This window comes from Chiloscyllium plagiosum, chromosome 27 (genome assembly GCF_004010195.1).
Source record: "Chiloscyllium plagiosum isolate BGI_BamShark_2017 chromosome 27, ASM401019v2, whole genome shotgun sequence".
Lineage (NCBI taxonomy): Eukaryota > Metazoa > Chordata > Chondrichthyes > Orectolobiformes > Hemiscylliidae > Chiloscyllium > Chiloscyllium plagiosum.
In genome coordinates, this window is record NC_057736.1 from 32,822,889 (window position 1) to 32,836,007 (window position 13,119).

Consider the following 13,119-nt stretch of genomic DNA (forward strand, 5'->3'; position numbering starts at 1 on the left):
ATGCTGGAGATCAGAGTCAAAATGTGTGGCGCTGGAAAAGCACAGCAGGTCAGACAGCATCCAAGGAGCAGGAGAATCGACATTTCGGGAATAAGCTCTCCATCAGGAATAGAGTAACTGGAGTTGGCCAATCATCCCAGTGAAGTGGATGGAAGTGGATGCCGAAGAGAAAGGCTGATCAGGGATCCAGGGCTTTATTGCCTAATCAAAGCACTCGGCCAATTTATTTGTAATCTGAACGCCTGTACAATCAGGTAAAGGCCCAGGCCTGTTAAATTGCTTAGTGGGCACCCATTTTGTATCTGGAAAATGGAAGCATCAATATCGAACTCCAAACTCTAGGGGTAAGGAATACAAATGACTAGGTGCTGAGATGCAAGAGACAACGAGCATTTACCTTCAGGACAGAGTCATTTTCTTCATATCTATAAACAAAATTGAATGGTTAAGCTGTGAAAAACGTTTAATGAAATCTTATCATTGTGTTTAATGATTCCTTCAGTCCAAATTGTATTGTGAAACAATATTAACAGTGCATTTCCATGATTAGTGAAGTGCAGCAAACGCACAAACGTACTTGACCTGAAGGAAGGGTTTTACTTTTTCATGTGTGCGAAAGTGCTTTCCAGTAAAGTCATTTCCACGTTTGTTAATTGCAAGTAAGTATTCAAGCAAAATCGTTTACAGATGCTGATATAAGAACAGTTCAGGTTATACTCAGACATAAATAAACATTGTCTGTTTACTTATGGAAATAACTATGGTCTCTGAAGCTGACACACATTTATCTTCAAACTGTTCCACAGGAAGCCTATAATGACTATCAAAGGGTTCTGCTACAACGTTAAGTTAATGCTGGATATCAAGGCAGTGACGCACTTGGGGTTGAAGCATCCTGGACTGAATCAGCCATTTTTGAAGGAGCAAAGAATAATTGACCAACTTGAAGGTGGCAGTGTCAAGGGTTCAGCACAAGACTCCTTAACCACTGTCTCAGCCCAACCACTTTGTGATATTCAGAAATAAGAGCAAAAAGGAAACAAAAAGTGAATAGAAAAGGAAACTATAGCTGTTTCAAGAGTTCTATCGAAGGGTTCTTGATTAAGTGTAGGCTTTGCATCTAGCTGGATATTTGTACCTGATGAGACAATGCTTGTGTTAATTTGTGGAACTTAAGGACACCAGATAGGTCACATCATTCAGAAAGATTTAAAAGAATATATATAAGTACAGGCACTTCAATGTCCAGACTAATACTAAGGTATTCAGCCATAAACAGAAAGCTGCTACCATGAGCGTATCATACTTCAAGTAAATCCAGTCAAGATGGAGTCTGAGAGCTTTATGACCTCAGGTCACATACGATGGGCAGTGATGACATCACAAACACATCTCTCAAAGGTATACTGCATAGTAACTGTCAGACAGAACATAGCTTTGAAATGTTGCACAGAATTCTATGGCTTCTTGTGAAGTGAGTTCAGAGGTAAAGGGATATTTTATCTGATGAAGGAGCAGTGCTCCAAAAGCTTGTACTTCCAAATAAACCTGTTGGACTATAAACTGGTGTTGTGTAAATTCTAACTTTGTCCAATCCAGTCAAACACTGACACCTCCACATCAAGTCTAGAAGAGGAATGTTTGTGGACAGCCTTGCTACTTTCACTGCCCTCCTTTAGGAGGCTGGCAGCTCTTGGTGGGTATGGCCTCCAGGTGGAAAACAGTTAAAAATAAACTTGAAAATAAAAGCACTGGTGATACTGGAGCCCCATTTTGAAGGATGAGTCTAATTAGTGTGCCTCATTCACCGGTTTCATTGTTTTTTCCTTCGGGATTTTCTGTCGCTGGTCTTTGATCCAAGGGAAAGTCCTGAGCTGGCTGCATGAATGCCTGAGGGGAACAATACAGGGGTCCTTCTAAAAGAAAGGGAGGCAATGGCCTAGTGGTATTATCACTAGACTACTAATCCAGAGATGGTAACATTCTGTGGAAATGGATTCAAATCCTCCACGGCAAATAATACAATTTCAATTCAATAAATATCTGGAATTCGGAGTCCAATGATGACCTTGAAACCATTGTTCATTGTCAGGAAAAACCTGTCTGGTTCACTAATGTCCTTTAGGGAAGAAAACTGCCATCCTTACCTGGTGTGCATGTGACTCCAGACCCACAGCAAAGTGGTTAACTCTTAACCGCCCCCTGGGCAATTAGGTCTGGGCAATAAATGCTGGCGTGGCCAGCAACACCTAATCTCATGAATGAATTTAAAAAAAAGAAGCAACACAGGATTCACTTGGTGGGCAGGAACTATTACATCTGCTTCTCTACACAGATGCTATCTGACATGCTGAGTAGATTCAGCGATTTCTGTTATTTCAAGTTTTCAGCATCTGTATTATTTTCCTTTTGAATTGCAGCTTCTTAACTTAATCTTAAACCAGCTGGACAATAAATACCAGGTTAAGGCTCAGTTGACTCTGTACTGTTCAACATGCCATTTACTTACCTCCCAAGGGAGAGTTATGATACAGGGGTAATTTTCTCAGCATGTGCTATGGATAGACCTGTCACATGTCTATCTTTGGCCTTGTATTGAGATGGTCATACAAATATGTCTGGGAGCAGTGTCATGGTATGAAGGGATTTAAACAGGATTGGACACCAAACAGTTCTGCATCAAGATTTCACTTCTTTAAAAAATTGCTACCATATAGTTGTCTCATCGACTGTGGAAAATACACTCTATATGAGAGGATGGTTATTGCACAAAAGAAGGGTATTTGACACAGGCAGCATGATGGCTCAGTGGTTAGCACATTTCCCTCACAGCACCAGGGACACGGGTTTGATTCCAGCCTCAGACGATTGCCCGTCTGGAGTTTGCACATTTTCCTTGTTGTCTGCGTGGGTTTCCTTCAGGTGCTCCAGTTTCCTTCCACAGTCCAAAAAGTGTGCAGGCTAGGCGGATTTGCCAGGCTACATTGCCCTGTAGTGTCCAGGGGTGTGCAGGCTGGGTGGATTAGCCATTTTAAATGTGGGGTTATGGGGGTGGGGGCAGTGGTTGAGTCTGGGGGGTAGCTCTTCAGAGATCCATTCAGGGATTCTAAGACACATCAAATTGACGTATTTTCCTAATCAATCTGCATAGGTATGTTATTACACACACATGGAGAAAGTGGGACTTGAACCCAGTCTCCTGGCTCAGAGATAGGGACACTACTCTGACAGCTCCCAACACATCAAGTGACTCTCTGAAGGAATAATTTACCCAGGGCAATGTGCTGGCCTGCTCCCTACAGCCATCCATATTTTCCTTTTCAGATAGTAACCCAATCCCCTCTTAAATGACTCAATTGGATTTGCTTCCACCAAACTCTCAGGAAGTACATTCAAACCCTAACCTAAAAAAAATTGTTTTAATCAAATTTCTCAACCTTCTTTTCACGACAGAACCCCTCAATCTAACATAGCAGAAGTTCCTCATGCCAGAAAGTATGGGGGTGAGAGGTACGACAGGTGACTTTGGAGTTTTTATGAATCATTTCTGTGTTGTCCATAAGAGCTTCACATGTTTCCTCAATTGTGGCTCCCAGAACTGGATGCAATACTCTCAAAGTTTAACATAACTGCTTTGTTCATGAACTCTATTAATAAAGAGCTATTAATAACATCTAGGATAATATATGTTTCCTCAGCTGCTCTCTCTACTTGTTCTCCCACCTTCATTGAGCTATGCATGTTTACACCCAGGTCCCTCTTATCCCTTGTACACCCTTTAGAATTGTCTGGAGAATTCTCTGCAGACAGAAATAGGGCTAACAACCTGTGCACTGACATTTTGTCATTCTGATGAAAGATTATTGACTTGAATTGATAAATTTGTTCCTTTATCCACACCTGCTGAGTATTTCCAGTATTTCCCAGTTTGAGTTCAGATTTCCAGCATCTGCAGCATTTTAGTTTTGTGTAAGGATAAGCATCAAACCTTGCAAAGTCCAGGGTCGCCCGCAGTTTTGGCTGGATGTTTGCATTAAGACTGTGATTATAAGGAATGTAAGAACTCCAAAGTCACCTGTTGTACCTCTCACCCCCATACTTCCCCTTGTTGTTCTCCCCATTCACCAGCTCCCCTCTTTGTACTCTCTTTCCGTTTTGTCTTTACCCACAGTCTTCAAACTGGTGATTCCCTAAATTAATAAATTACTCCAGCTTATCTGAAGATACATTTTGTTTGTGCTTCTTTAGCAATGAATATTATGACTTTACCCATTAAACTGTGTTTAATTCTTTTTTGTTAAAATTAAAATCTAACACTGAATGTAAATACAGTCTTACACACTGCACCAAAGTCCTCAACCCAATTTCCTGACAATCCCTAGATCATCATTACACTGGCATTCGTTTGTAAGACAGTTAGTCAGAGAATGGTTTCAAGCATTTTTGGAATCTCATCCATAGTTTAATTTCCCTCAGTAGTTTCCTCACAGTAACAAGCCCATGTTTATTTAATGCAATGTTTTATGCAATTGAGTCACTTAAATTCAACAAATTATGAGTTGTGTTCTGTTATTATAGTAAAAAAAGAGAAAAGAAAGATTTGCATTTCCAAAGCCTCTTTTATCTTCACAAGAAATCCCGAAGCACTTTTTAGTTAAGGTTGGACTGTTGAAATGGAGGAAATGTAGCTATGTGATAACGACCAAGTCCTTTGGTCTATTTTATGTTGAGGGATAGATATTGACCAGGAATCTCCGTAACTTCTTCACAATATTGCCATGGGAGATTTTATATTGACCAATAGGGAGCAGACAAGGTTAACAAATCCATTGAAAGACCCAAGATCCTGACGTGGTAAAGCATCAGTTTAGATCCTTGTACTCAAGTCTCTAAACTGGGACCTGAAATTGCATCTTTCTGACTTGGGGGGGAAACGTACACATAAACCTGCAAATTAGGGGAAGGATTAGGCAATATCCAGCAATTGAGCTAAATCCAGCACTTTATTTTACTATTGGATTTTATTTAGTATTTTTTGAGGGGTTTTAGGATCTCAGTACCAAAAATATCCGGAGCAGTCCAAGTGTGAAGTGAATGATTCCTCTCATGGACTAGGGGTCTCTGTTTAAATCAAGCATCGCCCATTCGAAACAGAAATGAGGTGAGTTTTATTCTCTCAGAGTTATGAGTCTTTGGAATTCTCAATTCCTGAAAAGGAGATGGAAGCAGAATTTTTGTTTTTTTTTTCTGGCAGAGCTGGATAGATTCTTTGGTAAGCAAACTGCCTTAGCAGCAGGAGGGAGAGGTGCCAATTAAAAGCTACTTTTGAGATTTGAATCTTTTATCCAGTGGCATACTGCATGGTTTGGTGCTGGGCCTCTTCTGTTTGCCATGCAGATCTAGACAGGAATAGGGGATCAGTGAGTTCATAGATCATAGAGTCATAGAGCTGTACAGCGGGGCAACAGACTTTTTGTTCCGACTCAATGCTATGGAAATTGGTGGTGTAGTAAATAATGAGGTGGAAAGCCTTAGATTGCAGGATGACATAGCTGGACTGGTCAGGTGGACAGAACAATGGTAAATTAAAGTGAATCATGAAAATCATGAAGTGATTCATTTTGGGAGCTCTAACAAAACAAGGGAGTGTGTGATGAATGGTTAGACCCTGGGAGGTACAGAGGATCAGATGAATATGAGGGTATATGCCCACAGATCCCTGAAGACAAGAAGACAGGTGGATAAGATGGTTAAGAAGGCATGTGAAACGTTTGTATTTGTTAGTAGATGCTTTGAATATAAGGGCAAAGAGCTTATGACGGATCTCTATACAACATTAGATAGGTCATAGCTGGATTCCTGTGTGCAGTTCTGATTTCCACTTCAGGAAGGATGTGATAGCACAAGAGAGGAGATTCACACATCATGTCTTGATGCTTCACAAATGGCCAGTGTTAACAGTGACACAGCTCAGACTGTTGATTTGTTGGGCTTTCTAATTGGACTGGCAGTGAAATGGGCTGGAGGGCCTTGGTCTATTCAGCTGAGTAGACAATGGCCCTGGTGGCATAAACTCTGTCCTCTCAGTAAAGTTCGCCATTGGGTGAGAGAGGCAGCAGACCAACCCCCATCACACCATGTGGATTACTTACTTTCTGAGTTTTGTTTGTTCCTTTCCTCTCTATATACCAGGTCATAGCACAGCCAAGCCCGTTCCCCACTCCAGCCAACCATTAATACACTTGTCAAGCAGCTTCCCTTATAAGCATCATGATCCACCCCCACACAGTTTTGATGAGAACCAGCCAATCAGCTCTTCATAGCCTAGAATATTGCAGTATCATCAGAACAACAGATGGCAACAGAACAAATCAAATTTTAAATAAGAATCTCAGGTTTTTTCTGTTCCAGTAAAAGGATACATGCATGGTTGAACACATCAGAACTATATATGAAAGGTGTGTCCCTGAGGCTTTGGTGAGCAACACTTTCTTGTTAATTAATGCCCACAGAATGATCTGCTCAGAGGAAGATGAGTTACCGGTATACTGAAGAGCAAATCCTGTCATGCTGACTGAGGCGTCACTGCGAAAGGCCAGGAAAAGGTTGTTGCTGCTGCTCTCGATTTTGTCAGGCACCTGTGAGCCCTGAAAGCTGCCAATCAGAGAACTGAGAGAATCTGGTCCGTCATAGATATGAAGGAAATCATAGCCGGGCTCCACACTGAAGCTGCAAGCACAGAAGAGGAACACGATTCAATATAACTTTCCAAAGTTATTCAAGCAAAACACTTTCAACTCTGCTTTATGGCCCAAGAGCATAGAATGTTTTTCCTCTGTGATAGAATAACACAGGGATCTTGTTTCAATACCATGATATAAGAAAGCTGTTTCTCCTGTCACCACCTGTCTTACTTAATGCTCCGCTTTACTATTGTATAAAGAATTTGACTTTGTTGGGTCATATATTTTTCTTAGTTTTCAAAATAATTCCACATTCTTCTCAGGTTTTCCCTCACTCTGTCTAAAGTAACAAATCTCAAGCCTCTGTCATTGCTATTCTAACTGAAATTGCCTCTTGAAGTTGGACTGATTGATTTGTCATATGTACTGACGCACAGTGAAAAGCTTTGTTGATGAGGAGTGCAGGCAGATCATAGTAAGAATGGTGGAGTAAAGGGAATTAGACATTGTCTGATAGTGTCCTTGCTGAAGAATACACTAACTGTAAGGAAATAAAAATCAATGGTGTAATCCCACAAAGATCCAAAGTTCTACATGGTCCATTGTGATGGTGATCCTATGATATTGACATTCAATGCTAACATCTGTGAAATTTCCTAAGTGGGAAATGAGGCACAAGTGAACGTTGCAGAGCCCAGTTGGCTGGGGTAAAAGTCGCACAGTGAAATGCATGAGCTACCTCAAGGAAGAAGAAAGAGAAGCACAGAAAATGAAACAAATTTATTAATGGGAGAAAAAAAGGGAAAATATAGGAGGATAGATGAGGCAAAGTGACAAGAAAGGGCAGTAAGACAGAGTCATAAAAAGTCACTAGGACGTCTATCTTTAGAGATAGGGATGTCAGGGCGGCATGGTGGTTAAGTGATTAGTATTGCTGCCTCACAGCACCAAGAATCCAGGTTCGAATCCATTCTTGGGTGACTGTCTGTATGGAGTTTGCACATTTTCTCTGTGTCTGTGTGGGTTTGTGCTGATTTCCTCCCACAGTCCAAAAATGTACAGGTTTGGTGAATTAAACATGCTAAATTGCTCATAGTGTCCAGTGATGCGCAGGCTAGATGGATTAGCCATGGGAAATGCAGGGTTACAGGGAAAGGGTAGGGAGGTGGGTCTGGGTAGCGTGCTCTTCAGAGGGTCAGTGTGGGCTGAATGGCCTGCTTCAACACTGTAGGGATTCTATGATTCTTTGATGTGCAAAGCTAACAGAACCTTTTGAATACTGTTGTAAAAAAGAAAAACTGCAGAATTTTGTTTACCTGTCAATTGTCACCAAGGAGTGGTTATGAAAGAATTCTGTTCTGGGAAAATTACATGTGTCAAACACAATCATTTTCAGTAACAGTCGTGATGCCAATATTGTTGGTAATATATAACATTGCTGTTGTTCCTTCACATCCAGTGCTGCATGAGGCAGACAGAGCACGTACTTATGTCTGTTGCTGTGGATTGTTTTTGTTCCTGCAACAGGACACCAGACTATTACCTGAGGCTACAGCTTGAGAGGTGCCAGTCCACATCAAGCATGGCTGATCAGGAGACCTTCTGCACTTATTGCCTGCCTCTGGTTTATTGAAGGGATTTACAGATCAACCTTTCTGAGGACATGGTGAACATAGCTTCCGTGGATATCACATGTTGGAGTGGGACTTGAACCCAGAGCTTCTGGCTCAGAGGCATAAATGCTACCCACTGTGTCACAAGACCTCCATGTATTAAATAATTACAGAAGACATTGATATTTGACATGGCAAAATGAATTTTCAAGAAGTCCCTCTCTAACAGCACTATTAGTTATCAAGTGAATCCCATTTACCATTTCCTGAGAAAAAGTAGAGAAAATGATATCACCACAGGAAATTACATGACCGAGCCAAGGAAACGTAAACACTTAAATAGAAAGCGGGCCATGCCACCAGTGCCTCATCTGGAGACTCACTGATGATGTTACAAAGTATGGTGATGAAACATCTGAAAATGAACCTTCCAGCTCAGTGAGCAAACCTACATCAAGTACTAGTGGTGTTCCTACGCCCCTTGGATTGTGGTAGTTCAAGGCATCAATTCACCTTCATCTTCCCCAGGGCATTTAGGGATGGACAGTAACTGCTAGCCCAGTAAGTGACACTTACATTGCATAATAAAAACAGATATATTGATTACAAATTTACAAGCAAAATCTTCTCTGGATAAGTTCACTTACTTTTTTACTACACATTTCATTTCATGCAAAATCCTGCTTCAGTCCTCAAAGTATTACAAGATGTGAAGCATATTAATGAGCAAAAAAAATTCTTAAGACCTGTTGTTTATCTCCCACTGATTTGCACAGAAAATGGTAAAATATTGATATTAGTGTCTAATATATTCCATACTGCTCAGAGCTCATGGGGCTGCAATAATTGCTGTCTTGTCACACTGCTCAAATCAACACAGCACAGTTCTTTTAGCAAAGTTTCAGCAGGAGATAATGTCCGTAGCATCTCCATCAGACCCAGGATGTGAATCCCCATTGATGAAAGGTCACAATGCCACCCTCCAGCTGCCACACAGCTTCTACTCTTCCGATTCCTAATTAGCCTGTTGCAAGACCAGCGTGAAACAGCTTTAATGATTAAAGATATTTTTAAAAAACTGTTCTGTATGCCTGAGCATTAGTCGAACATGTGCAAGTGAACATCATTCTTTTATATTTGCTGAGCCACATTAGATTTAACACTGTTGGTAATACAGGGATTTCCTGTGACATTTAGCTGTTCATGGAGCTGGTAACGTTTCTCCTCAGAACTGATTGCACACACAATTTTCATCTATTATTAACTTGATTTTATCCACACAAACATTCCATTTGGAAAGATGAAAACATAAACCCTTTTCATTTGATCTTTACAGAGAGTAATGAATTAGATAGCTCCTGCAGAGCCAGTACAAGACTGAATGGGCTTCTTCAGGGCTGTAAGATTCTATTTTGAAGGCACATGCAAATGAAAATTAGAGTTGCACAAATAAGGGCCCTGGGGATCTGGCTGGATGTCACTTCCATCTTCTGATCTTTGAATGTGAACATTAAGCATAAACATTTGACTGGCTTGAATCTTCACACTCCCTCTTTAGCACAGCACACAGGTCCCCAGACATCAGAAATTATTTCCTCTAGAACACATGCCTTTTCTTCGCCCATTGTGTCGGGTATTGTACCATGTTCAAGACAATCATTTTAGAAGGATAGAAACCCGACAGTGTGTAAGCAACCATGTGGCCCATCGAGTCCATGCGAGCTCTTTGAAGAACATCCCATCCAGACCAAACTCCCACTCCCAATTATATCCCTGTGGGCGGCACAGTGGTTAGCACTGCTGCCTCATAGTGCCAGAGACCCGGGTTTAATTCCTGCCTCAGGCAGCTGTCTGTGTGGAGTTTGCACATTCTCCCCATGTCTGCGTGGGTTTCCTCTGGGTGCTCCGGTTTCCTCCCACAGTCCAAAAATGTGCAGATTAGGTGAATTGGCCATGCTAAATTGCCCATAGTGTTAGGTGAAGGGGTAAATGTAGGGGAATGGGTCTGGGTGGGTTGCTCTTCGGAGGGTCGGTGTGGACTTGTTGGGCCGAAGGGCCTGTATCCACACTGTAAGTAATCTAACCTAATCCTGCATTTCCCATGGCTAATCCACCTCGCTTGCACATCCTTGGACACTATGGGACAATTTAGCACTCCACCCAACCTGCTCACCTTTGGACAGTGGAAAGAAACTGAAGCATCCAGAGGAAACCTATGCAGACACAAGGAGAATACGCAAACTCCACACAGGCAGCCACACAAGACTGGAATCGAACACAGGTCACTTGCACTATGAGACAGCATGCTGACCGCTGAGCCAATGTGCCACTGGATGTTATAGTGATGTTGAAATATCAAACTCAATGACTTCAAACATATCCTTCTGAGTCTATGGTCCATTGAATTCAAATTGTGCCCCAATGCCCAACAGTGTATAGTATATAATGCTGGGGAGGAGATTGCTTCGACACACAAATCTCCAAATTTTCCCACTCTCAATCCAAATTATGTCAGGGACTTTTCACACTGAATTGTCCTGCATTTCAATCTGTTTTGAATGTACTCAGTGACAATTATAAACTGGCAGAGAACAATGAATTGCACTTAATTTGTTGCATTTTATTCTCAAGGTTTATTACACTGAAATTGTAATGTTCTACAGATAATGTAATCAGACCAATGGAAAAATATGTAACAAGGCCATTTAACCCCTGTTGCATTTAGACTGATGCTTGCAAAGAGCAGTTGTGCTTATTCTTACGTAGTTTGTCAATAATCTTGTTCCTCCAAGTAGCTGTACAATTCCCTTCAATAACTTCATTTTCATGCCGAGCTTACCTTAGGAACGTCAGAGAAATGACATAGTCGGGTGACACAGTTACTTTCCAGTCACATTCCTTGCCATGAGGATAAGGCTCAGGGTAAAAGGGAGAAAGGATGATTCCTGTTGGCCCAGTCAGGTTTCCTCCACAAGGAGCTGGGAAAATGAGAGAAAATTGTGAATTAGATTGTGCTGAATTGAAGAAATAACATTTTCTTTTCATTCTGTTGGGTTAAAAGTAAAACATTTAAAGAAATGATTCATACTATTCTGCTTTGGACTAAATCTAACAAAGGTAGAGAGGTCCAAGAACAGCTGACAACCTATTTGTTCTAAAATTATTTCTCCACTTTTCTTAAACACTAGCCATCTTTCACTTCCACGATTTTGAAAGACAATGACTCTTCACTGGTACACAGTTAATTCCAATAGCTTCAATTGCCTTCTGAACCTTGGAGATTTTATTGACATATATGCTTGGGTCACCCATTAAAATATTAGGGTTCTCTGCAGTCACCCAGGACTCCTCCGTAAAACAGACACTGGGTCTTTGTAGAGACAAATTGAGCGGCTCATACCTAATGAAGTTGGCTTCACAAATTTGCTTAGTGTCTGAGGACATAGAGCCTAGTGATCTCCCCCTTCATCCATATTGTCGGCTGTCCATTAATCTGTTGATGATAAATCTTTGGGTGTCAGGGACATTTCTTTGGTCTGGACCTGACTTCACCTGAAGGCCAACTTGCCCATCTGAAGGCCAGAAAACCTTAACATGTCTACTGTTTCAGATTCATGAGGCACACCAAGTCCTAACGGAGCCAGACCAATTGGAATTTCCCTAAAAAAAAAGTATGCACCTCAAGGGAACATAATTGGATTGTGGCACTTGCAACTTTTAAAATGACAACAAACAATGTGACGGGATCCCAACACTTTTCTAATGCATTTCAGCAGAGCTAGTGACAATTCAGTGAAAATTGCCATGCAATTTTGGGGTCTTATTCTATTCTATTATTTTCTTGGATTTCTTTACCAGTTACTAATGACTATCCAGAAAGACTATCACACTATTGGTAAACATTCTACAGTTAGCATGCCAGGAATTAACAGATCTATACAATAATATTTTCGGTACAGTTCTGCCATCACACTAAAATGTCAACATCACAATTGCCCATCTGTCGCTTGTATTTATTTTATCTGAAGTCTCCTTTCAAGATTAGAAACCCAGGATAAAATATTAGTCATCACAAAAAAGGAGAGATCTATGGGCCTTTCTGCTGCCTTTAGATTTTATCATTTGTGTGCTTTTGTCAATAATGTTCCAAACAGAAATATGGCTCTGACAAAATGTGTCAAATTTGTTTCTGAAACTCTTGTAAAGCTGTGATTGAGGAAACTTCTTGATGAAAGTGACCTCTCTATTTCATTTCTCTTTGAAATATTTTTAAGACGTCTGTCATTAAAACTGTCAATATTAAGCAAGGGAAAGACAGAAGGTATTAAAATTTGTGTACATCTATGTGTGTGTTTGCGAGTGTGTGCGTGTAATTGTGTGCATATGTGAGACAGCAGTGCACATTTACTCGTTGGACTTCAAAAGAATGAGTGGTCTTCTTAAGTGAACATCAAAGATTATGAGGGGAACACTGAAATAAAGCAAAGAACTGCAGATGCTGAAAATTTAAAAACAAAAACAGAAATTGATGGAAAAACTCTGTAGATAAAAACAAGGATTGCAGATGTTGGAAAACAGATTCTAGATTAGAGTGGTGCTGGAAAAGCACAGCAGTTCAGGCAGCATCCGAGGGGCAGGAAAATCAACATTTCGGGCAAAAGCCCTTAATCAGGAATAGAGGCAGAGTGCCTGCAGGGTGGAGAGATAAATGAGAGGAAGGTGGGGGGTGGGGAGAAAGGAGCATAGATTACAACAGGTGAATGGAGGTCGGGGTGGAGGTGATAGGTCAGGGAGGAGGGTGGGGGAAGGTAGCAAAGAGTACA

At 41.0% G+C, this 13,119-nt stretch overlaps 1 protein-coding gene across 2 annotated transcripts in view; it reads right to left on the reverse strand.

Moving 5' to 3' along the window:
* The window catches only part of csmd2 (CUB and Sushi multiple domains 2), a 1,704,811-nt gene that overhangs the window by 268,516 nt on the left and 1,423,176 nt on the right, over window positions 1–13,119 (reverse strand). For both annotated transcript variants that reach the window (XM_043717868.1, XM_043717867.1), the window contains 2 exons: window positions 11,136–11,274; window positions 6,542–6,729 (listed from right to left, as the gene is read on the reverse strand). In XM_043717868.1, the coding sequence (XP_043573803.1) occupies window positions 6,542–6,729; window positions 11,136–11,274 (327 nt within the window). The remainder of the gene's footprint in view (window positions 1–6,541; window positions 6,730–11,135; window positions 11,275–13,119) is intronic.